This window comes from Barbus barbus (genome assembly GCF_936440315.1).
Source record: "Barbus barbus genome assembly, chromosome: 27".
In the NCBI taxonomy this organism is placed as follows: domain Eukaryota; kingdom Metazoa; phylum Chordata; class Actinopteri; order Cypriniformes; family Cyprinidae; genus Barbus; species Barbus barbus.
The window spans coordinates 10,733,204-10,759,278 of NC_136755.1; the positions used below are offsets into that span (position 1 = coordinate 10,733,204).

The following is a 26,075-nucleotide window of genomic DNA, read 5'->3' on the forward strand; positions in this document are numbered from 1 at the left end:
AGGAGGATAGTTGGAGATGCCGAAAAACGTTTTGAAAAAGAAAAAGTCTAAAACTGTGGTATCCATATTATTGGACCACACTATATATTTTCATAAAACTAGTTTAGTTCATTTATGCTTAATATATTTATGTCTTTCTATCCACTGGATGGCAGTGTTGATTCTTGAGCGATGGACGTGGCACTCAATGAGTCATCTAGCTCTGGGAAATAGTCTGGCACCATCAGTCCTCTCTCTTAGTGGACCAAGAAGAGCTGTCGCCATCTCCAAACTCCATATGATTTCATGTAGAAAATTCCCAAGAGAGATTCAATGAAAATAAGCCAGTACATCCACTTAGAACCTTTATTTACCACTTGATAGTACCTCTTCTTAAGACGAAAATTGTGGTTGGTCACATTAATTTCACATGTTCATTCTGAGCTGACAAACTACATAAAATACAAGAACAGAAGTATATCTTCTGAAAGAAATGGTCATGTCAAGTGCTGCTACGTGAGGAGACAGACCTGTGCTACAGACAGACTGACAGCAATCAACACTGTACTGTCACGGCACAGATGAACACATATCTTACGCATCTGTGATAGGATCGGAGTGCTATCACTTGAGAACAAAGATCTCATTGCTTTATTTGACATCCTCTACAGTTTACACTACTCCTATAGAGCTAAGAATGTAACAACACTGAAAGCAAGTGCTAGTCACTACGACTATACAGCAAACATGAAAACAACGTGTTCCTGATGACAAGGATACAGATGTCAGTCCAGGCTCGTGTGGTCCTCATAATATCTGCTGTCTTCTAACGGGAGTCGACAGATTCTAGTTATTGTTGAGGACCCACCATGATGCTGTGGAAAGAAACAAATTAATAAACCGATTTTTTTATGGCATTTTTAATACAGCAAATAAATATTACATTAGATATATTTTATATTCAAAGAGTTTCTATACTGTAGTTTACCTGGAACCAGCATAGTTGTCATAATCTCTGGCGTCTCTAAGAAATCCACATTGCCTCTCTGGAAGGTTTTGCTGTAATTGTTCTGCAGATGACTATAAATAGAAAACAAATATGCTTTTTATCCAGTTATTGGATTTCCTTGATTGCAATAAGGAATCTTTGGAACTGTATTACTATTGAAGCTTGTGAGAAGTGCTTTGAATGAGTGAAAATGTGGGAGTGACTTACTTCTTCCACACGTTGCTTTGCTCCCAGAACTCATACAGTATGAAGCGGGATTCGATGGCAAGCCGCTGAACTGCAACACTGCCGAGAGAGATTAATATCAAACTGGTTTGCTTAAAATGACTCCATAAAGTTTAAAGCTCCAATTCTGTGTTGTTCAAAGGGTTTCAGAAAATGTAAAAAATTTAAGGAATGTAAAATTAAAATTGCATCTTTGTATGTAATTTCATAATTACTTCTATTTTCTTTGAAAGTGTCAAATATACTGACATGCATTTATAATAAAATAAAATATACTATATGTAATTTCTAATTAAACATGTCTGTCATGTATTTAAGTATATTATGTAATTACACATGAAGTTGCAATTTAAATGTAACACTGATTAATATACTACATGTTAAATTTAACATACAATCAAGTATTTAACATATTCTTGGTATGTCATCAACACACAAAAATAAGCACACAAAGCACGACAAAAGATTAATAAAATCATGATTTAAAGTCATTTAAAATGTACTTTTAAACTTAAATTTGCATTATTACAAAGTGAGCTCATTAAGTACACTTTAATGGCTTTTATTTTAATATATTATCTGCAAGTACTTTTTTTTATTATTTGTAAGATTTGAAATACACAAAAAGTGCATGTTGGTCACAAGTGTTACGATTTAAATTTTTGTAATTTTTTAAGCCATAGTCCACATTCACTTTTACTAAATGTGACCCAAAACCAGTCATAAGGGTCAATTTTTTGAAGCTGAATAAATGAGCTTTCTGTTGATGTATGATTTGTTAGTATATGACAATATTTGGCCGAGATACAGCTATTTGAAAATCTGGAATCTGAGGGTACAAAAAAATCTAAATATTGACAAAATCGCCTTTAAAGTTGTCCAAAGTTTATATATATTTACAGCAGGAAATTTACTAAATATCTTCATGGAACATGATCCTTAATAATGTCCTAATGATTTTTGGCATAAAAGAAAAATCAATAATTTTGACCCATACAATGTATTTTTTAGCTATTGCTACAAATATACCCCAGCGACTTAAGACTGGTTTTGTGGTCCAGGGTCATAAATGTAAAAGAGCAGCATGGAACATTCAACAAAAAAATCTCATCCCACGGAAGATAAAAATGTCAGTAGTAAATGTAAGTAAATTATGTCAGCAATATAATTTTTGGGTGAACCATTCCTTCCATTAACAAATAACGTGAATATATGATGGTAAGCCATCAAATCCTTCAATGTTCTGGTGTAAAAGGTTGTCAGTGAGTCATTTGAGCTGAAGAGCTTGAAGCAAGTCAATTATTTAATAATCCAAAACAGAATTCTTCATCCAAACCATTCCCACTGTTAATTAGCCAATTAGTGAAAAGCTCATAATTAAACCAAACAAATGGTCTACCTTTATTAGAAAATGTTGCAGAGAAATCAACTGCTACCTAATGTGATTACTGACATTTTTGTGATGTCTGAGTTAAAAGTCAAACCTGGACTGAGGGCTCGTAAACACACGGCCACATGCTCATAGCACGAAGCAATTCATTCACGGACCACTGTAAGCTTGCTGACGTTACACAGGCTCTGCCCCGTGAGCGACTGGATGTCTTATCTTAAATATTTCTTGATTTAATTGGATTCTAACAGTAATAATTACAGATATTTCTTAGACACCACTCATGCAGAAAACAACAGCCTCCAACTGTAAAATGAAAAATCTAACACATGGATGTGAATACTGATCGCTTGGATAACTGGCCTAGACTGACCCCTCACAAACAAAGCTGTATGCTAAATGCACCAGACAGTCACCCAGATGCCGTGGCGGTGTGAACTCACTGGAGGCAGCCGGTCTGGGTGCTGGCGCAGTCGATGTACTGCCGGAGAGCCAGACGAAACTCCTCCACGTCCTCCTCCAGCACTGAGAGCTGCCTCTGCACGATCAGGATGTGCTGGGAGGGAGGTCACAAAAGAGAGCAGAAGTCAGAAAACATGATTCATATAGGATTTCAACCATGGGTTACTTATGAAAGTGTGCAAAACTGTTCATGTCATTCCAAACCTGTAACACCTTTGTTCATTTTCGGGACACAAATGAATCGGAGAGCTCTCTGCATAGACAGCAACAGAACTGACACATTCAAGGCCCAGAAAGGTAGTTAGCACATTGTTAAAATAGTCTATGTGACATCAGTGGTTCAACCTTAATTTTATGAAGCTATGAGAATACCTTTTGTGCACAAAGAAAACAAAAATAACTAATTTATTCAATAATTTCTGTCACATGTCGTGTTACAGTTGTGAGCGTGCGTCAAATTCTGGCATGAAAGAGAAGAAATTATTGAATAAATTCGTTTGAGTTTTTTTTTTGTGCACAAAAAGTATTCTCATAGCTTCATAAAATTAAGGTTGAACCACTGATATCACATGGACTATTTTAACAATATCCTGACTATCTTTCTGGGCCTTGAACGTGTCAGTTGTGTTGCTGTCTATAGTGGGTCAGAAAGCTCTCAGATTTCATCAAAAACATATTAATTTGTGTTCTGAAGATGAACGAAGGTGTTTTGGGTTTGGAACGACATGAGGGTGAGTAATCAATGACAAAATTTCTAACTAACCTATTAAATATCTTGCTCCGACAATATGTCTGATCATTTTTTTAAATAGTCCCTAAAAAAGATAGAGATCATATGCAAAGTATCTACAAGCTGAAATTGAGTCTGGACCAAAAAGACAAAGTGAGAGGGTTGAGCGGCACTGTAAAAATTATTATAAAATATTGGAAAGGTCTGTAAGATTTTGTTTTCTTTTTAATTTCTATTTAAATATGTAGTAAAATGTAGTTTATTTCTGTTATGGTAAAGCTGAGTTTTCAGCATTATTACTCCAGTCTACTCCAGAAATCATTCTAATATGCTTATTTGATGCTCAAGAAACATTTATTATTATCAGTGTTGAAAACAGTCAGGGGCTGCTTATTATATTTGTCATTGTCCAGGATTGTTTGACGAATATAAAGTTCAAAAGAACAGCATTAATTTGAATAACTTTTGAATTAATTAATTTCTTTAAGAAGAAAGAAAATTAACAGACCTCAAACAGGGTAAAAATTATATATTTTTTATTTTATGTATTACTTAGACAGGGCTTTTACAGAACACTACAGAACACTGAATCCCACAGGGCTTGATGGGGTCGGATTAAAGCATGACTAAAACATCAAATTCCCACCTATGGTGCTGTGACTCAGATCGGTGTGAGAATAAAGAGAAACCCCTCAGGTCTCAAGCATCAGGTAAAGCCAAGTTGACGCACGTCATAATAGCTACTTTTTATAAAACAGGCTGTTGACAGGTGAATGGGAGCTGAAGAGAACAGGAACTGAGAGTTTGTGCCCTGCGGGACATGGTGACCTCTCCACAGGCCCTATGCTGTTGCCATTTCCCATCTTTCACAAACTAACTCTCTTTACAAATACACACAGAGGAAACTGCATTTTGTTGCAATGCTGTTTTTGTGCAATGCATATCAAACGATTAAATTCCCATATTTATCTGCAACAAATGAATGTAATGTCAAGTAGAAAGACTGTGCTTTATAAGTATCCTCAAATCAAGGAGACCTGCTTTGAACATAATCAGTCCTATTAACATAAATCACAGCTGAAGTAAGACTTGAATGCTAAATGAACACAAACAAAGCAATGAAATTATACAAATGCATTAGCAATGCTGAAATTGTTATTCCATGCATACAGTTTGTGCTAGTGAATGTCACGGTCTGTTTAGATAACCGACAAATGACAAATTGATGAGAGACTATTTAACTTCAGCCATGAAATAGAGTTTTAATGCCCATGGAGAGATAAATGCTTCTTCATTTGGATGTATGAGAATGTGATACACACAAATACAATAAATCAGACTTGTAATATCACTCATAATAAACCGACTGCTAGATCACACATTTGTTTGTGCAAAGGACGTTTGCAAAAAAGCCTTGTGAAATGGGATGGGAGTCTTATTTGAAAAAGAAACTACTCATTTGTGTGTAATTTTATGCTTCAGCATGTCCAATATGATGTTGTATTGTGTTTCTGTCGGCAGTCATGCATAACTGTGTTTACAATCAGTCTCCGCAGGGGTCTTGGTACCACTCTTCTCCCTGTCGTTCACAAGCACAGAGTCACAGACACACAAACCGCCTATTTAAAGTCTGTCAACAGCATCTTGTGAGCCTCAGAGAAAAGCTCTCTCAAAGTACTGTGCAAAAGATGCAGAGCCAAATGAGAGAGGAAGAGTGATAGATGGAGGAAAAAAGGAAATCAAAAAGAATAACTTGGAACTAGTTCCCTATCTGTCAGTCACTACGAGTTATGTCGTGACGACATTAGGGGATTTACTTGGGAGCCCCAATCATCTCTGACTTTAAGAGAAAACGCCAATGAATATTGGCTAGTGGATTTTGCATACCTGAGCCACTCCCCGTGCATACGGGTATAAATAGGCAACAGGTGTATCCACTCATCAAATTTTTGCTTCGGAGCCGAGTGGATGAACTGTCTGCAGCGATTCCCCTGGGCATTTCAACTAAAATAGCAGATTTCCTAAAAGAGCAAATTACGGAGGGGCTCCCTCTTTCACTACCCACGCTGGCTGCTCTGCCACGAGCAAAGAGCTTTCCGCCGGGCCAGTCCCCATGGACCTTTCACTCCTCCCGCAGCAGCTGTTCTGTGCGGCTCCCCGGTGATTCTGCTGTGCCGTCTTACAGCGTGCCCAGTGTTTCATTCGGCGAGGATTAGGTGTCAATCGCAGCATCGGGGGATGGGCAATCGTCCTCTGAGGATGAAGATTCGGTGCGGCTGCCCCCCTTGGGTGTCGTGAAAACCTGGTTGCCTCCCACAAGTCCTCCCACAGCCAGTTGTATGACTCCCTGACCTCGGCACCCTCGGTACGGACACACTGGCGCACAGCTGGCCTTGGGTTTTACGCAAGTTTGCACTTCCCCCAGTGAGCCTTCTCGCACAGACACTGCAAGGTCAGCGAGGACGAGGAACAGGTCCTGGCGTTTGCACAGTTGGCAGACTTGAGTGTTTTGTCCACCGACGGTGGAAGACACTTTCACTCAGGCCAGAGCACTCTCTACGAGGCAAGCTTTTGCCTTAAAGTTGAATCTGTTCACAATCTGGTGTTCTTTTCACCGAGAAGACCCCTGAAGATGCATGACTGGAGTAGTGCTTTCTTTCCTGCAGGAAAGGTTGGAACGTAGGCTGTCACCCTCCACCTTGAAAGCACATGTGGCTGCTATCGCAGTGGACGGCCGGTCCCTGGGAAAGCACGATCTCATCGTCAGGTTCCTGAGGGGTGCCAGAAGGTTAAATCCTCCTAGGCCACCCCTGGTGCCCTCCTGGGATCTCTCTATCGTCCTGGCTGGTCTTCAGAGGGGTCCCTTTTAGGTGCTGGTTTCAGTCGAGCTGAAGTTCCTGTCTGCTAGGACAGCGCTCCTGACCACGCTCAATTCCATCAAGATTGGGGGACCTCCAAGCATTTCGGTGAGCGAAGAGTGCCTTGTGCTCGGGCCGGATTATTCTCACGTTGTCCTGAGACCCAGGCCTGGATACGTGCCCAGGGTTCCCACCATGCCCTTCCGCGATCAGGTGGTGAACCTACAAGCACTGCCCTCGGAGGAGGCAGGCCCAGCCTTGGAGTTGCTGTGTCCCGTAAGAGCGCTACGCATATATGTGGACCACACCCGGAGCGTTAGAAGCTCTGAGCAGCTCCTTGTCTGCTACGGAGGTCAGCAAAAAGGGAAGGCTGTCTCCAAACAGAGGTTGGCCCACTGGATAGTGGATGCCATCGCCTTGGCGTACCTATCTCAAGGCGAGTCATGCCCCCTGGGGGTGAGGGCTCACTCCATACAGAGTGTTGCCTCCTCCTATGCTTGGTGCATGGCGCCTCTCTGGCAGACATCTGTTGAGCTGCGGGCTGGGCGACACCGAACACCTTCGCAAGATTTTCAGTCTCTGCGTTGAGCCAGTTTCTTCCCGTGTGTTAGGTAACAGGTAAGTGGCGGGAAGAGCTGGCCGGTGTCACGCTTGCTGCGCCATTCCCCCTCACCCGGGGATGTGAGTGCCTTTTTCCTCCTCCAGTAGAGTTCCTCAGATGGCGAACCCTGGTGGAGTTCCTCCAGCACCCTCGGCAGTCAGACTGGGCGGAGCAGGCTAGGTGTCCATATAGATTGATTCCCTACGGGCAATCCCATATGTGTATTCTTCCACGGTAAGGTTTCCCCCTCTGTAAGCCTGTGTCTTCCTGTTGACAGAGCACTCTGTCTGGCTCTGTTGGCAGCTCTCCTCCCTACTCCTAGGTAGGATCTGCCTCAGAGTCCCATTTCGTATGTAGTACTGCCCCTGGCCTGGGTCAGTCCATATCAGTGTCTCCACATGTTACCTCCCTTCGGGCAGGATGTGGCCTCCGTAGCGCCCTTCTCCGGAAGGCTCGCTTCCCCGTCGTTACTGCCAAGCTGTAACAACAAATAGGAAATACTTGAAAATCCCTTCTAAATTCTGTGGTGAAAGGAACAGCGGCTTGGCTATCTCCAGCGCGATGTACTCACCTGTGGTCCCTGCGGGTACCAAGGTCAGCGAATTTGTGCTGGGGCAATGGGAAGGTTACAACCTTTGCATGGCATTTGTCTGTCACACGCTTGCTTGTCAGCATTTGCAATGGCATAATGTTGTAACGGGGTTCAGGTTGTGGCGCTTTCCATGGACCCCTAATGTCGTCACAACTTGTGGTGACCTACAAATAGGGAACGTCTCGGTTACATATGTAACCCTCGTTCCCTGATGGAGGGAACGGAGACATTATGTCCCTATGTCACAATCTTGAACCATCGCTGGGTGCCAGGGACATGTACTCAGCTCCTCAGCGGAAAACCTGATGAGTGGATGCACCTGTCGCCTATTTATACCCGTATGCACGAGGAGTGGCTCATGTATGCAAAATCCACTAGCCAACATTCATTGGCGTTTTCTCTTAAAGTCAGAGATGATTGGGGCTCCCAAGTGAATCCCTAATGTCGTCACGACATAACGTCTCCGTTCCCTCCATCACCATAACTGAGACGTTTTTCAATCCTGCTGTTTCCTAGACGACAGGCCACTGTGGTCTCTGTGAATGATTTTCTGAGAATACGGTGACATACAGGGTGACCATAAATGACTTACTGATTTGGTGGAGCTTTCCAACACCTCTTCTTCCACCGGCTCCAAACGCAGTTCCTATGAAAGAAACACAACCAGTTTTACCACATCTCTGTTTGAATTTCATGACAACAAAATCTAAATAAAATATAAGAAATTATATTTTGCATTAAAAAATTAAACCTATGACTATGAAAGTATATTTTACCTAACAATTCATATTACCGTAATGCAAGAAATATCATTATCAAAGCAATGCGTCTTATTGTCATGACAGTAATGCATTTTTAAATGTTTTTATATTTTAAATGTATTTATTTAATTTTTTATTATTAATTGTTTTTTTTTTTGCAAATTCCATTATTCTCAGAAGTGATTTTAATTAGATTCTCATTACTGTAATGCAGTTTTTGGTTACACTTTGTTTTAAGGTGTCTTTGTTACTGTATAATTATACATTTAAGTACTGAGTAATATTAAGTAACTGCATGTCCTTATTATATGGTTAGGGTAAGTATTTGGGTAACTTGCATATGCATAATTTATAGTTATTACAATAGTAAATACATGTAACGTGTAACAAGGGCACCTTAAAATCAGGTGTTACCTAATTTTTTAAGTCAGCATAAATTAAAGAAAGTACACTGTAAAAAAAAAAAATTGAGCCAACTTAAAATTTTAAGTCAACCAGCTTCAGCAGATTTTTGAGTTTTCTCAACTTCTTGTTTTAAGTTAATACAACAAAAAGTTGAGAAATTTCCTAAAAAATAAGTTGAGAAAACTCAAAAATCTGCTGAAGCTGGTTGCCTTAAAATTTTAAGTTGGCTCAACTTTTCTTTTTTTTTTTTTTACAGTGTATACCAAGTTTTCTTCTCTGTAACACTTTGAGATACGTCCCATAGTCTTAAAAATAGACTTAATTTTTTAAGCAGAATATAATTTTATATCTTATAATACGACGATGAGATGAGACATGTGCCTGAAATATTTCATGACATTTAAATAAATTGTAAAGTTAGAAGAGAGATTGATGACAGACAGAGAGAAAGCTTTATAATGAGAAAGACAGAAATCATTGGTGTAGCCTGTTGCCTTTTTTTCGAGACGGTCTATCAGCTTTTGCAGTCTGTTGATCTGAGTTATCCATTTATTGTCCTCTTCATACAGACCTGCAGAAACACACATTTCAGCACACAAATGCAGCTCTCTCTTGTTCACTTGCCATATGGCTCTAGGAGGCACTTGCTCTGGCTGAATGTAATTGAATTGGAATCGAATTGTATTGGGAGTGTTATTTAGGCAGCATGTTTTATGACATGCTCTGTAAAGGATTGTTTATTAATTTGATAAGCTCATCATGTTTTCTATCAGCAATGAGCACAAGCAAAGATGAGTTTCACCTAACACTGTCACCTTCACTGCCCCCTTCTTTCTCCAGAGTCTGTCTCATAGTTATTCCTCACAATCCCTCCTACCTAAATTTCTTTCCAGATCTGCTGTCAGCTGCATGCCCACTGGGTGTGCGTATGTGCCCTTTTCTTTCTCCAGAGCACTGAGGCTCAGAATAATCACCTGAATTGACAAGGTTCAGAAGTGGGTTGTTTGGTGACAAGCTGTTATTCCTTTGAAGTCGTCGATTAGATCTCCTTCCTGACCACTGAATGGGCAGAACCTCTGGCTTCACAGGCCCCTGTCTGTGATCGAGACGGCATACACAAACACACAATACAGATGCTCAGGAATGAGAGTAATATTTTTCTCATATGCTCATCTCATTATTAAAAAGGGGAAAGGGAAGTGGTGTGTGGCCAAGTATGGTGACCCATACTCGGAATTTGTGCTCTGCATTTAACCCATCCAAGTGTACACACAGTAGTGAACATACACCCGGAGCAGTGGGCAGCAAATGCTGCGGCGCCCAGGAAGCAGTTGGGGATTCGGTGCCTTGCTCAAGGGTCTCACATCAGTCGTGGTATTGAGGGTGGAGAGAGTGTTGGTTATTCACTCCCCCCACCTACAATCCCTGCCGAACCCACAACCTTCAGGTTACAAGTCCAACTCTCTATCCATTAGGCCACGACTGCCCATTAGCTTCTGATTATATAGAATAGAATTTATATAGGGGTTCTTTATACAATAGATTGGTTTAAAGCAAGCAGCTTTACAGTATTAAACATGAAAAACAGTGCCAGCGTCGCTTTCAATGAGAATTACTGTAAAGCAGCTCTCCAGTGTGTTCTTGTTTTTACTTTACTGACCTTGACGGACTGAACAAAAGAAATTAACCTGAAAAGATTTCTGTAATCGCCATGGACCAATGGTATTTCAAAGGTGTTTACCAGCTAGAACAAACTTTTCTGGAAAGTTCTCTTTGCAAAGTGCTCTTTAGAACTGTCAAATGTTCTTCACACTAAGAAAAAATGGTTATTTTAAAGAAGTAATCAATAAAAGGATTTTTTTCAGGAACCAAAATTGTTTTTTCTATGGCATTCCTGCAAAAACACTCTTGATTTTTAATAGTGTAGCTACTTCTTCCTGGACAGAGAGTGGGTTCAGATAATTGTTAGAAGAACGAATGGACTCAATATAGTGACTGAGTCAGTCAGATTTGTCAAGAAATATAGTATTATATGGGATCCAAAACAGATTTGGTTTCTTGAAGAATGCAAAAAAAGTACTCAAAGAAAGTAAAATATAAAAGGCTGCAACAAAGAATTTATTCTAGAAATGATTCAGAATGCAGCGGCACGACTGGTCTTCAACGAGCCCAAAAGAGCCCATGTTACACCTCTCTTTTTCTCCTTGCACTGGCTACCGGTTGCGGCTCGCATCAAGTTCAAGACATTGATGCTTGCAAATAGAACAACCTACTTCAACTCACAATTACCAATCTACATCCCCTCCAGAAGTCTGAGATCCGCTAGTGAGCGACGCCTCGTGGTACCGTCAAAGAGAGGCACAAAATCACTCTCCAGAACATTTTCATTCACTGTTCCTGGCTGGTGGAACGATCTTCCTATTCCAATGCGGAATGCTGATTCACTGACAATTTTCAAGCAACAGCTGAAAACTCATCTCTTTCAACACTATTAGACTTCAGCCTAAATAAAAAAACTAAAAAAAAACTTTGTCTTTCTCTTTATTTATTCCTTCCCTATCTAGCCTGTACTTGTTTGGAACAATGCCTGAAACTTGTTATTATGAGCACTTCCTGTGTCTGTGTACCTCTTTAAAATAAATCGCTTTATGTATTGCAAGTCGCTTTGGATAAAAGCATCTGCAAAATGACTAAATGTAAATGTAAATGCACTTCATCCACAGCACAAGAATGAGCTCAATGTATAGCTAAGTTAGAAGAACAATGCAAGCAACTGCACACTCAAGTATCCCGTCTTACTGAAAAGTTGGGCTGTAATAAGGCCTCAATCAAACAACAGTCAGATTTGCAGTCTTTCCGTTAAAAATAGCACATTGGCGATACTCATTGGTCACTTGGTGGATCAAGTGAGTACATTATGTAGGGCTATTCACTGCAGGAAAAGCTGAAATGCCTATGCTAATATCAGTCATACACTGCATCTAATTGAATTGCATTAACAGAAACACAGTCTTTTCAAATGCAAATGATGCTTCAACATTTTCATCCAGCATCAAAACGTAGTTCTTAAACATCACGACTATACTGATGCCTTTTTGATTGCACAAGACTTTTCTGCTCTGCTCCTCATGCTACCAATTAAAATGTACAAAATAAGTCAGCGGGCTTCTTACATGTTGTCAGACTCTTCCAGAACAGGGAAGGTTTTTTTTGTAATAATAGTCATTTTAATTTTGGATATAAGAGAGTGATTGTTGGGGTTTAATGTTTGTTCTGTATTACACAGTTCTCACAACTTGATTCTTATTGGTCAATCATGACATGGATCATTATACAAAGGGTTTTGTCTGACAATAAAGTGTACAGTTCATGATTATCCATAGCAACTTTTCCAATGCCACTTTCACATCTCTCATATACAGGTCCTTCTCAAAACATTAGCATATTGTGATAAAGTTCATTATTTTCTGTAATGTACTGATAAACATTAGACTTTCATTTATTTTAGATTCATTACAACACAACTGAAGTAGTTCAAGCCTTTTATTGTTTTAATATTGATGATTTTGGCATACAGCTCATGAAAACTCAAAAAATTAGCATATCATGAAAAGGTTCTCTAAACGAGCTATTAACCTAATCATCTGAATCAAATAATTAACTCTAAACACCTGCACCCTTTGTACATTCAACTGGTTTGCACTCCATCTATTCTGCCATGTGCCTTATGCACTTTATCTATCTCTCTTTTTTTATTTTCTACAATGTCCTCAGACTGATAAGCTCTTTTGCACTACAAATATATCTACACAGTGTTGTTTCTATTTAACTGGTTTTGCACTCTATCTGCCATGCGCCTTATGCCACTTATCGATCTAATTCTTATTTTTTTCTACAATATCCTCATTTGTATATTTGTATAGTTGTATGTACATATGTTTAAACTGTATTATCTGTATCTGAACGTGTTTAATGTTAACTGTATGCACCAAGGGTCTGAGAGTAATGCAATTTCAATTCTCTGTATGTATGTGCTGCACATGTGGAAGAATTGACAATAAAGCTGACTTGACTTGACTTGACTTGACTTGAAAAGATTCCTGAGGCTTTTAAAAACTCCCAGCCTGGTTCATTACTCAAAACCGCAATCATGGGTAAGACTGCCGACCTGACTGCTGTCCAGAAGGCCATCATTGACACCCTCAAGCAAGAGGGTAAGACACAGAAAGAAATTTCTGAATGAATAGGCTGTTCCCAGAGTGCTGTATCAAGGCACCTCAGTGGGAAGTCTGTGGGAAGGAAAAAGTGTGGCAGAAAACGCAGCACAACGAGAAGAGGTGACCGGACCCTGAGGAAGATTATGGAGAAGGACCGATTCCAGACCTTGGGGGACCTGCGGAAGCAGTGGACTGAGTCTGGAGTAGAAACATCCAGAGCCACCGTGTACAGGCGTGTGCAGGAAATGGGCTACAGGTGCCGCATTCCCCAGGTCAAGCCACTTTTGAACCAGAAACAGCGGCAGAAGCGCCTGACCTGGGCTACAGAGAAGCAGCACTGGACTGTTGCTCAGTGGTCCAAAGTACTTTTTTCGGATGAAAGCAAATTTTGCATGTCATTCGGAAATCAAGGTGCCAGAGTCTGGAGGAAGACTGGGGAGAGGGAAATGCCAAAATCCCTGAAGTCCAGTGTCAAGTACCCACAGTCAGTGATGCTGGTGTTGGTCCACTGTGTTTTATCAAGGGCAGGGTCAATGCAGCTAGCTATCAGGAGATTTTGGAGCACTTCATGCTTCCATCTGCTGAAAAGCTTTATGGAGATGAAGATTTCATTTTTCAGCACGACCTGGCACCTGCTCACAGTGCCAAAACCACTGGTAAATGGTTTACTGACCATGGTATTACTGTGCTCAATTGGCCTGCCAACTCTCCTGACCTGAACCCCATAGAGAATCTGTGGGATATTGTGAAGAGAAAGTTGAGAGACGCAAGACCCAACACTCTGGATGAGCTTAAGGCCGCTATCGAAGCATCCTGGGCCTCCATAACACCTCAGCAGTGCCACAGGGTGATTGCCTCCATGCCACGCCGCATTGAAGCAGTCATTTCTGCAAAAGGATTCCCGACCAAGTATTGAGTGCATAACTGAACATAATTATTTGAAGGTTGACTTTTTTTGTATTAAAAACACTTTTCTTTTATTGGTCGGATGAAATATGCTAATTTTTTGAGATAGGAATTTTGGGTTTTCATGAGCTGTATGCCAAAATCATCAATATTAAAACAATAAAAGGCTTGAACTACTTCAGTTGTGTTGTAATGAATCTAAAATATATGAAAGTCTAATGTTTATCAGTACATTACAGAAAATAATGAACTTTATCATAATATGCTAATTTTGTGAGAAGGACCTGTACATCTACGGTCTCATTCCAACGCAAATTATGCCCTTAGCCCTGCAATTGCAGCATTTTGTGACCTCTTGCAAACATAAATGGACTTCAGTACTAATTTTATGGTAAGCATAACCTTTCACGCAGCAAAAGAGTGCCTAGTTAAAGCAAGAAAACATTGCAGATTATTAATAATAGATTAATATTGTAATAATATAAATTGTTTTTTTTTTTGCAGAAGCTTTAAGCTAAGCTACAAGTGATGTATTTATATTTTTTAAATGTTTATTATTTATATTTAAAAATAATATATTTAAATATGAATCAACAAGTAAAATATTCATATTTTAAATAATATATTAGTTATATTTCATAATAAGATTTTATCAATATTTGTTTAACTGACTCAATCAATCAATCAATCGATCAACTTCTTACTTTTATGAGGAAGTAATCGTTTGCCATCAAACACTCAAAAAGATGATATGTTACGAACCAAATGCCATTTTACTATTCAGTAGTGGGAGTGAAAAATGATTATGTGCAATCTAATTATATCTATTGTTCAGCTGTTCTCGATCAGCAGAGGAATGCTGCATCTATTTTAACTCTCGAGACAATGAAATAAATGTAGGCAGGCAGGTGTCAAAATTAAGGCTCGGTTGGTTGCTCATTATCCCTAAAGACACTGTTGCACAACGCATGTCCAGAGGGAAGCTTCACCTCCATGGTTAAAAATGGCTCACAACGGCATCAGCACACTGAAATCAGCAGCAAATGAATCAGCTAGAGCCACACAGGTGATTAAAATCAGCATCACATCCACACACCTGCAGGAACCCATGGATCTGAACAGACAAAAGCAAGGAACTGTTCTCCAGAGACTAGCCTCTTCTTTACAGGAAATTATATGGAAATGATGTAGTGTGAAAAACAAAAATGGAGGTATATCAGCAAAAGTGCTTCTTCCTAATAGCAGGTAATGTTCTTCTTCGCAGACATAGATGAAAGCAGTGCTGTGAATGGGGTGAGCACTCCTGTGAGCTCGGGATTCAGATTTGAGTTCATCTACCCTGTTTCATCCCTGTGTGCGGTGCAGCTCCTCAGAGAGCCTGACTCGACGCTTCAGACGGAATAGAGAATGGACCACACTATTTCAATTTGTTCTAGCCACCAGCCACTTTCTGCACAACTAACTCAGTGGGAATCAATCCATCCTGACCAGCACACAGTGAGCTGGCCGTATAACGCCAGGCCTCGCCATCTCAAAGCATTTAGGCTCAAAATGTGTACACGCTTTCTAAAAAACACTAATGTTATGAAACTCCACACTGTCTGTGACACAAAAGCATGGTGACATAAGAGGTTACGCGTGTGTAGCCATGTGAAGACATGCACAGGTTTGCTCTGTGCTTGAAAGAATGCTCCTTAAAGGGATAGTTCACTCAAAAATTAAAATTCTGTCATCATTTATTCATCCTCGTGTTGTTCCAAACCCTGTGTGATTTTATTCTTACATGGAATATAAGAGGAGAAAGCTAACGCTTCTCTTTTCTGTACTCTAAAATTAAATGTTAAACATAGACTGCTATTCACTTGTGAAAAGTGTGCTTAATTGTATTGAATTTAAAAGTTAAGTGTATTTCTTAAACTGTAATTGCATGTTATAAAATATGAATGAAATAAAAGGCCTCTGAAGTGTATACTTAAGTAAACTTTCATGTTTTCACATATACTTTCACGAATGTTTCTTGACAGATAAAATACAAAAAGTGTACTTTGTAATCATGTCAAAATAAAAGTGACTGAAAATTCTGTCATTAATTACTCATTAATTAAATACATACATTAATTACATGTCGTTCCAAACCTGTAACACCTCTGTTCATCTTCAGAACACAAATTAAGATATTTTTGATAAAATCAGAGAGCTCTCTGATCCTCCATAGACAGCAAGGTCACTATACTGAGATCAAGATCCAGAAACTTAGCAAGGACATCGGTAAAATAGTCCATGTGACATCAGAGGTTCAACTGTAATTTTATGAAGCAACGAAAATGCTTTTTGTGCGCAAAGAAAATTTCTTAATTTGTGTTTCGAAGGTAAACAGAGGTCTTACGGGTTTGTAACGACATAAGGGTGTGTAATTAATGACAGAATTTTCATTTTTGGGTGAAAAGTACACTTATTCTAACATTCTAAAGTACAGTAAAGTTATATATAAACACATTATTCAATGTCAACATTAAAAGTTAATGTATTTTAAATATGCTCACATCAGATAGAGGGATGAAACTCTAAAAGTGCTGATCTTCTCAGCTGGTAAAACATCTATGTGTTGAATCACCCAATAATAAAATGTGACTTCTGTAGTTTTGTCTCATATTCATCTTTTAATCATATTTGTAAATGTCTTGCCTCCACAGCCAACAGAGCAATTTTGACTTCACTGTTCCAATACTTTTGGAGGGCACTGTATATATTTTTTTGTAATATAAAATATTACAAATATATTTAAATACATGACATGGTTTCAATAGAAATGACATTAAAGTATATTTTAGTTTACCATAAATGCTTGTCAGTTAATTCGTCAGTACACGTGAACCATATTTCAATAACAATAGAAATAATTATGAAATGACATATAAAGATACATTTAGGTAGGTCAAAAAAGCACTGTAAATATCAAAATTTCATGTTTTTATAAATTACATTTTAACGTAATTTCAAATAACATGCAATTAAATGTAACTAAAAGTGCCTGGTAACACTTTATTAAGGCATAATGTTGCATAATTACATGCAAGTAACACTAAGCTAAACCCTAATCGTATAGTAAGTACATGTAGTTAATTAATATTACTCACTACTTAAATGTATAATTACACTGTAACAAGGACACCTTAAAATAAAATTTAACCGAGTGCCTTTATGGATCTTGAGAGTATTTAACAGAGCAGCGTGAACATTCTGCATTGCATCTCCATTTGTTTTCTGTGGAAGAAATATAAAAAGGGATTGTGATGACATGATGATGAGTTTTCATATTTGGTGAACTATCCCTTTAACTGTGTAAATATGTGCTCTGTCAAAACTCATCCAACCGAAAAAGGTCAGAGGGGACTTGGCATGGCAGGAGTGGAGATATTTTGAGTGTGCTCATGGGATTGTGAGTGAGGCTGCAGACTTGGTACAGCTGTATTAGTCAAGATCTGTGATAGGCTGACTGAAAATGACTTGTGAGGGCTCAGAGATGGAGAGATCGAGACAAAGCCAATACCACTGAGATATAAAGACAAGTTTCCAATGTGAAATCATTTCAAATGTTTTTGTACTAAATTTGTACTATAAAATCATGATTCATCTCTTAACTGATTAAACAAATTAATCTGACGATTTAACATTAAACAAGTACATTAAATTAGGTAAAGTATGTAAAATTACGAAGTTAAACATATTTTGGTGACATTTTTCAATAAGGTCTCTCTTGTTAACATTAATTAACGCATTAGCTAACATTAACGATTCTGCATTTTTCGAAACTTTGCTAATGTTAGTTAATAAAATAAAGTAAAATAAGTCAAATAAAATTGTTATTTTTTATGTTAGTTTACAGTTAATTAACTAATGCTAACAGATACAAATTTTAATTTGAAAAATAATACTATAGGATTAATAAATGCAATAAAGTATTGTTCTATTTTCATTCACGTTATCTAATATATTTAACTAATGTCAACAAATGGGAATTTATTGTAGATTCCTACAGTACATCATAACCTATATTTTATGTTAACTGTATTTTATGACAGTCCTATAAATAAATAAATACCATGACAGAGTCCGTCTCTGAAAAGAGGGAAGATAAAACTTAATGTAACAATGTAATTAAAGGGATAGTTCACTCAAAAGTGAAAACACTTGTCATCAATTACTCACCCTTACAATGTTACAAACCTGTATGAATTTTATTCTGATGAACATTAAAATATATATATATATTAAAGAATGTTGGTAACCAAACAGTTGCTGGTAGCCATTGACTTTCACATTATTATTATTATTATTATTATTATTATTCACACTATGGAGGTAAATGACTACCAGTAACTGTTTGGTTACCAACATTCTTCAAAATATATTCTTTTAAGTTCAACAAAATGTTCATTTTTGGGTGAACTGTCCCTTTAAGTTTTATAAAAGTAGGATAGGTTTCAGATTTACATGCTCAAACATTTACATTATCCTCAACTGTATTAAGTACCATGAAGAACTATTTTTTTTTTTTAATTATAAAATACCAGATTTTAACAGAGCTGAAATTAAATACAGGATGGGCTGGAGCCCCCCTAAATAGTGTCTGTAATTGCCTCTGTTTTTACTAATAACTGCAATAAATGCTGTATATTTCAGTGGCACATAGCTATTAAGTTAGACACACCGTACTGCCTGCAGAGGCGATAATGAGGTAATTTAAATTTACCAATTAATTAGGATGCAACTGGATATATGAGAGCCAGAGTGGTTTTAAGTACAGACAAGAAAAGAAAAGGAAGCACTTCGATTTAAACCTCAGCATCCTTCATTTCTTTATGCCAGCTGCTCCAGCTAATTTTCTTGAGATCATAAGGTGAGCGAGCAGCACAGCTGCTGCACACCGAGAGGGAGGAGAGGTAGTGGGCACTTTGTGACACACACACACACACACACACGCGCATATACGGTCTCAGGCACGCAGCACTCTCTAGCATGCAATCATCCAGGTGCTGGAACAAAACAGTTCATTTTGTATTCTAAATTCTGCGCTCTATAAGGAGCTGCTGAGCTCCACGATGGACCATGCAGCAGACCCTCCTCAGCACACAAATGCAGTGAGCCAGAGACGCTGTGAGCTCAAAACGAGCTGCTAATCAAGCACAACACACATGCACGCGCACACACAGGTTCTGTTGATTCGGTGACGGTTTAAACTGGCATCCGTCCCCCTTTCTGCACAAAAACAAAGGCCTGGTTCAATAGTCTGCTGGTCACCTGGTCTATTAACAATTAATGCCACTGATGCTCTAGATATTCAATACCAAGGCTGTGCACAGAATCCCTTTTTCTTGAGTTAGTGCACAATTGCTGTCTACATGCATTTTCAACAGTGTATGTTTAGATCTGTGGCGACTACATGTCCACTGGTGCAGAAGAAATCCACTTAATGTCACTAAAAATGCTAGAGATTTGATGCTTTGGGAGTATGTGACTGCTTTTAGCACACAGTCAATAAAGTCATCACATACACTACCGGTCAAAGGCTAGGAACAATTAAGATGCTTTAATGATTTTGAAAGAAGTCTCTTATGCTCACCAAGCCTGATTTATTTGATTATAAATACAGTAAAACAGTACTATTGTGAATTATATTACAGTTTAAAATAACTGTTTTCTATTTGTTTGAGTTTTAAAATTTAAGTTGTTCCTATGATGGCAAAACTTAATTTTTCAGCATTATTTCTCCAGTCTTCAGGGTCACATGATCCTTCAGAAATCATTCTAATATGCTGATTTGCTGCTAAATTTTCATTGGTATTAAATTATTAATAATGGCTCTCATTATTATCAATGTCTTTGATGAATTAAAGTATGTATTTCTATCCTTTAAAAAATATACCCTGGACTTTTGCATAGTAGTGTATCATGGTTTTCACAAAAATATTAAGAAGCACAACTGTTTCTAGCACTGATAATAATAATAAAAAAAAATTTGATCTGTTAGCATTAGTTAATGAACTGTAAACTACAAATGTTCTTGAGCAGTAAATGATCATTTATGAATGATTTCTGAAGGATCATGTGACACTGAAGACTGGATAATGATGCTGAAAATTGAGCTTTACATCACAGGATTAAATTACATTTTACATATATTTAAATAGAAAACAGTTATTTTTTATTTAATTTAATTACGGTTTTACTGTATTTTTAATCAAATGAATGCAGTCTTGGTGAGCATAAGAGATTTTTTAACAACATAAAAATGTAATTATTCCAGTTTGTTTTAGAAGTGTAAGTATGATTACATTTGGAAGAATGCAAACTTTGTCGATGTACAACATATACGTATTAAGTGTCATTTTAATATTTCATCATTAATCCTGTCACAGTCTAGCTATAGCCTAATGAAAGCACCCAAACAGCATTTAAACTCTGAATTAAATACTGTAATATGTGATTTGTATTGGTCAATGTTATGATAATATCACTGCTTGTTCTGCTCTGCTGTCACAGATAAGAGCCGCAGTTTGCGTAGGGCACCACAAGACATTGATCAATGATATATTTCAAGGCATTCGTCCGGTTTTTCTACTTAAATCCCTATTGTGAGTAGGATTATTTCTTCCGCATCTCATCCAGTGCCTCCCTTGTTAAGTCCAACACGTAATTTTAAACCGTAACGGAGGCTTGAGCCGTTGATAGCAGACTAATACAGTTAATAACTAAGTTATGAGAGGAGAGAGAGAGAGATTACCTCTGTGAGTCTGTGCGTCTCTCAAAAGTGTTCGGCAGCCATGTCTCTAGTTATAGTGAAACTTAAAGAACATCGCCGTTGTTATTACCTCGCTTGTGAGAAGTCATGTAGATTTTAAGTTGTTAAACTATGTCACTGATAAAATCCTCAGAGTAGCACTAACAACATTACGGAGATTTCCGTACATAATAAAATGTAATTTTGTGGCAAAAACATGAATATAATCTGTCATTTTTATCATTTTATTTACTATATTTACTTGTTTGGCCAGTGTTGTTGTGGGTTTTGCTTCTTTTGCTGTTTTAGGCTGTAAGGACCTTTGAAATAATGCAAATCATTTGGCCAAGTGATATGGACATGTAATGCGGTGCTTGGAACTACGTCCGCCATGCGTTTCCCTGAAAATAATTGCACACCTTGCACACGTTCGTCAGCCAATCAGATTCAAGCATTCAACGGCCCCGTAGTATAATGTAGGAAATAATTTCACCTCCACCAACGCATAAATATTCTCAATTCTCAGAACAGTTTCCATGTTCCCTTACAAAAATTAGCCATGGTTTTAACACGAATAAAACCAAAAATCATTGTTCTTGTAGCCACGGTAACAGGAAATTAACCATGGTTTTATTAATTCAAATAATAATTTACCAATAAGTATTAAGATAATAATGTTTTGTGGTTATAAAAACAGACCTAAACCTTTTTACCTAAACCAAACCTTTAAAATGACTTAAAATGCATTATATAAAAACAATGAGGCAATAATGATTGGTAAATTAATTGGTTTCATTGAATAACACTGTTAAAATACATAATGTAGGCTGATACAAAATAAACTATTTATGTACATTACGTTATTAAAAATGCCTGCAAAGGGAGCCAAAGGCTTGGTAATTGCCACTGCTACACTTCAAATCCTTGTTTAATAGGCTAAACTTTCATTCAAATATCCACTTAAGCTTTCATTTTTGGCCACCTTTTTGCTATAGATGACAACAACAAATTAAAAACAACAACATGTGGACATCACAACCGTTACAAAAATTAACCAGGGTTTAATCGTTGTAAAACTGTTTAATTTTCTTTTGCATGATTTCTGAATGCTTGAGGCCATAAAATCATTCAGACAACTGTATTAATAAAGTCATAGCATAACTGTCTAGAGCTACAATTGTAATTTGTAAATAATACAATTTATTTATTTCTATATTATTTTAAAGTTCTATTTTGACCTCTATAGTAGGTGTTTTTTAGTTTTTTTACTTCCATAATATTTGAGGGAGGGGAGCACAACAATACAACCCTGATTAGGGCACCCATTTGGCCAGCAGCGGCCCTGAGCCTGATGTTGAGCTTCCGAAGACAATAAATTGAAAATGCACTCATCTGCTCACTCCACATGTACAGTGGAAACTGTATGCTTTAAAAAAATGTAAGCGTGGCTTGCCTCTCCTGCCGGGTCTGTTCAGCTGTGGTCTCCATGGCACACTCCAGAGAGCTCTGGAGAGACTGCAGCTGACTGGTGGTCTCCTTCAACAGGAAACGTGTCACAAACTGCTCCAGATGCATGGCCTCCTGATAGTCCTGCAGATTAAAGACAAAGGCTTCATTAAAATACACTGGCCTTTCAGACGCACTAAAATATGAATGAAGGATTATTTTATTTATGTGTATTTGATCATTTTATACATTTATATAATATTTTTTTTAATATTTATATTTAATTTTATAATTTTATATATGTGTGTTTGTGTGTGTGATATGGATAAATATTTATTTTTATAAAAATATATAATATAACAACAACATAAAATAATTACTATACACTACCATTCAAAAGGTTGAAGTCAGCAAGATGTTTTAATGTTTTTGAAAGAAGTCTCTTATGCTCACAAAGGCTGCATTTATTTAATTAAAGAACAGTAAAAACTGTAATTGTCAGCCTTGTGTCGTGTGTCTTGTGCCCCCCCCCCCCCCCCCTCATGTTTCCATATTTGTTTTATTTCCTGTCCTCGTTGAGTGATTATTAGTTAATTCTTGTCCAGCTGTGTTTTAGTCATTATCTATGATTATCCTTTGTATTTATAGTCCTGTCTGTTCAGTTAGTTTCCGTCTGGTCTACTCGTTACAACCCCGTGTTCCTGTCAGCCTTGCCTTGTCTTGCCCTGTTCTGGATTTATTAAAGACTGTTTGATTTGAGTTTATTCTCATTTCGTGTTCCTCCCTGTTGTGTGCACCATGACAGTAATATTGTGAAATATTATTACAATTTTTACAAGTATTTTCTTTTTTAAAACTCAATTTATTCCTGAGTTTTCATCATTACTCCAGTTTTCAGTGTCACATGATCCTTCAGAAATTACTAATATGTTGATTTGCTGCTCATTTTTTACTATCAATGTTGAAAAAAGTTGCATTGCTTAATATTTTCATGGAAACTAATATCTTTTTTCAGGATACTTTGAATATAAAGTTCTAAAGTACAGCATTTGTTAGAAATATAAATATTTTGTAACATTAATGTTTTTACTTTCACTTTTGATAAATTTAATGTATCATTGAAGAACAAAAGAAAAAAAATCGTTCTGACCCCAACATTTGAAAGGATATACAGTGCTGTATCATTTTTATATAAATCTTAAAAAAGTAACATTCATTCACAGTGGCAGGATGTAAACTGACAGTCCCAAAGAAATTATAATAGATAAAATCAAAAAGCTCATAGGTTTTTGCACCCAGACAGCTGAATGAATACATCTGAGCCAAGCTAATACAACTATCTAAACATAAACATTTTTTTTTCCACATACTTGCAATGCATGTACATGATTGAAATAGTTTATGCATCATGGCATTCATTCAGCCTCTTTATCTTTTTGGATGAGATTTTTTCACATCCGCAGTCTCAAAGGCAGGGCTGCATGGGTATGTTATTTGCACATGGTACGTCACTTATTCAACGTTAGGAATCAACAGCCGCCTCTATAATTATGTTGCACGCCAAAGCAACCGTGTTCTGTCAGAAAGAAAAGCCATTATTAAAGCCGAGAACATCCCTCAGCTAACAGGACATATAATTCTTCTGAGCATCCAGTTATGAAACAGGTGCTGCACGACATGTCTATTATGAACTTGCTCAAGATGTTGACAGTCGCAAATCCAACAGATCCACCAACACGTGTATTTACAAAATGGGTTAAACACACAGACCTTTACAATAACCTCAGCATGAATCACTGCATAACCTGAAGCTGTTTAACAAGCAGCAAACATCACTAATCTTTCCTTCCAGTGTCAGTGCTCGAGCCCAACATTTTACATAGCAGCCAATCACGTAAACACATTCAGACAATCAATAAAAAGTGTCTGCTGCATGCAAATGACAGATCACAATTAAATTCTTCAGAATAACCATACTGATTGTGACAATAATGCATGCACATTAATTTTGCTCTGTGTGGTCCTTCTTAAAATAAGTCAACCAATAAATACATGAATAAATAATATTCCATTGTTTTTAATGACAAGCTGTTACATAAGTTTGAAGCTAATGTATGATCCTGTAAACTGACTAAATGATACTATAAGGTAAGCAAATCATGTTACAAAGATGTCCTTCTTATAGAAACATTATTTGGAGATAAAATCACCCATTTAAAAACACTATTGTTAATATTTGAGCTATAAATCTGTCATGGCTCCACCTGAAGGCAAGAGATATTGGCTGGATGACATGAGCGCTCACAGTATGATGTTCATAAGTGTGGTTGCTGTTTATAGAGTCCTGTCCTGAGGGCAGAGACCACATGCATCACAGCAGCTGGTCTGCCCACCCACTCGGGGCCTTATGCAATAAACACAATGCTATTTGTTGCCATGCAGCATCACTATCTGTTGTTGCTCATGATTAACGGAGTTGCAATAGAGATGTACACATTACCAAGTGGTGTGAAGAGAGAGATCAAAGAAAATATATTTGTAAACACCTTGCTTTTTCTCATCACAAGTCAGAGTGTGATTAGCATGATTTGCCAACTTATTACATTATTTTTGTTTTCTATGTGCACAAAAACTATTCTCGTAGCTTCATAAAATTAAGGTTAAACCACTGATGTCATATGGACTATTTTAACGATGTCCTCGCTACCTTTCTGGGCCTTGAACATGGTAGTTGCATTGATGTCTATAGAGGGTCAGAAAGCGCTAGGATTTCATCAAAAAATATATTAATTTGTGTTCTGAACATGAATGAAGGTCTTACGGGTTTGGAGGGTGATCATGAGGGGGATTAATTAATGACAGAATTTTTATTTTTTGGGTGAACTATCCCTTTAAATATGGATATGCATAGTTTTCTCAATTGTGAACAGACTTCCTACTAAAACAAGAAATTGGTTCAGGTACAAAAGACCTTGCCCTTTTCGTTATATGAATAAATAAGCAAATCAATTATAAATATTCAATGTGTGTGTTAGCAAAATTGTGGACCATTTTCCCAAAAGAGAGAACTGTACATTTTAAATGTGGTAAAACAACAGTTTCATTGCAAATTCATCAGTGTAACAAATTATATGATTTGCATTTCAAATAAATGCTGTTCTTTTTCATTTTATATTTATTTATAAAAATAAAAAAAATTCTGAAAAAAATGTATTGACATTGATAATAATAAGAAATGTTTCTTGAGTGGCAAGGATCATGTGACCTTGAAGACTGGAGTAATGATGCTGAAAATTCAGCTTTGCATCACAGGAATAAATTACATTTTAAAACATATTAAAATAAACATTTATTTTTAATGGTAATAACATTTCACAATATTACTGTCTTTTTTATTTACTTTGTGCTTTAATGCCTAGCAAACACAGGCATTCAAATGATGTTCTTTTCCATCTTGCACTGTTCCTCTCTTTGAGGTTTAATATTGGGAATTAGGCTCTTGCATCTAAATGAGTATTGTGCTATTCCTCATGCTCTTTGAACATTGCAAAACAGTATCAAATCAAAAAGAAATTCTGACAGCAGCTGTCAACGCACCTAAACCTTTAAACCATGCAGTGATAAAACAATCATTCGCAATTTGCACCTCTCTCATCGTCTTCCGCAGACGGTCACATCGCAGTGTGAGGATTTGTTTTTACTGCTCTTTTGCT

General features: G+C 37.4%; 1 protein-coding gene across 1 annotated transcript in view; it reads right to left on the reverse strand.

Moving 5' to 3' along the window:
• Positions 1 to 329: 329 nt before the first annotated feature.
• Positions 330 to 26,075, reverse strand: part of LOC306846751 (N-terminal EF-hand calcium-binding protein 1-like) — a 39,483-nt gene continuing 13,737 nt past the window's right edge. Inside the window, exons 6-13 of the mRNA XM_079380341.1 lie at positions 22,370 to 22,506; positions 9,987 to 10,108; positions 9,507 to 9,583; positions 8,439 to 8,492; positions 3,047 to 3,159; positions 1,196 to 1,273; positions 968 to 1,059; positions 330 to 854 (exon numbers count right to left, since the gene is read on the reverse strand). Of these exons, the coding sequence (XP_079236467.1) occupies positions 826 to 854; positions 968 to 1,059; positions 1,196 to 1,273; positions 3,047 to 3,159; positions 8,439 to 8,492; positions 9,507 to 9,583; positions 9,987 to 10,108; positions 22,370 to 22,506 (702 nt within the window). The 3' untranslated portion in view covers positions 330 to 825. The remainder of the gene's footprint in view (positions 855 to 967; positions 1,060 to 1,195; positions 1,274 to 3,046; positions 3,160 to 8,438; positions 8,493 to 9,506; positions 9,584 to 9,986; positions 10,109 to 22,369; positions 22,507 to 26,075) is intronic.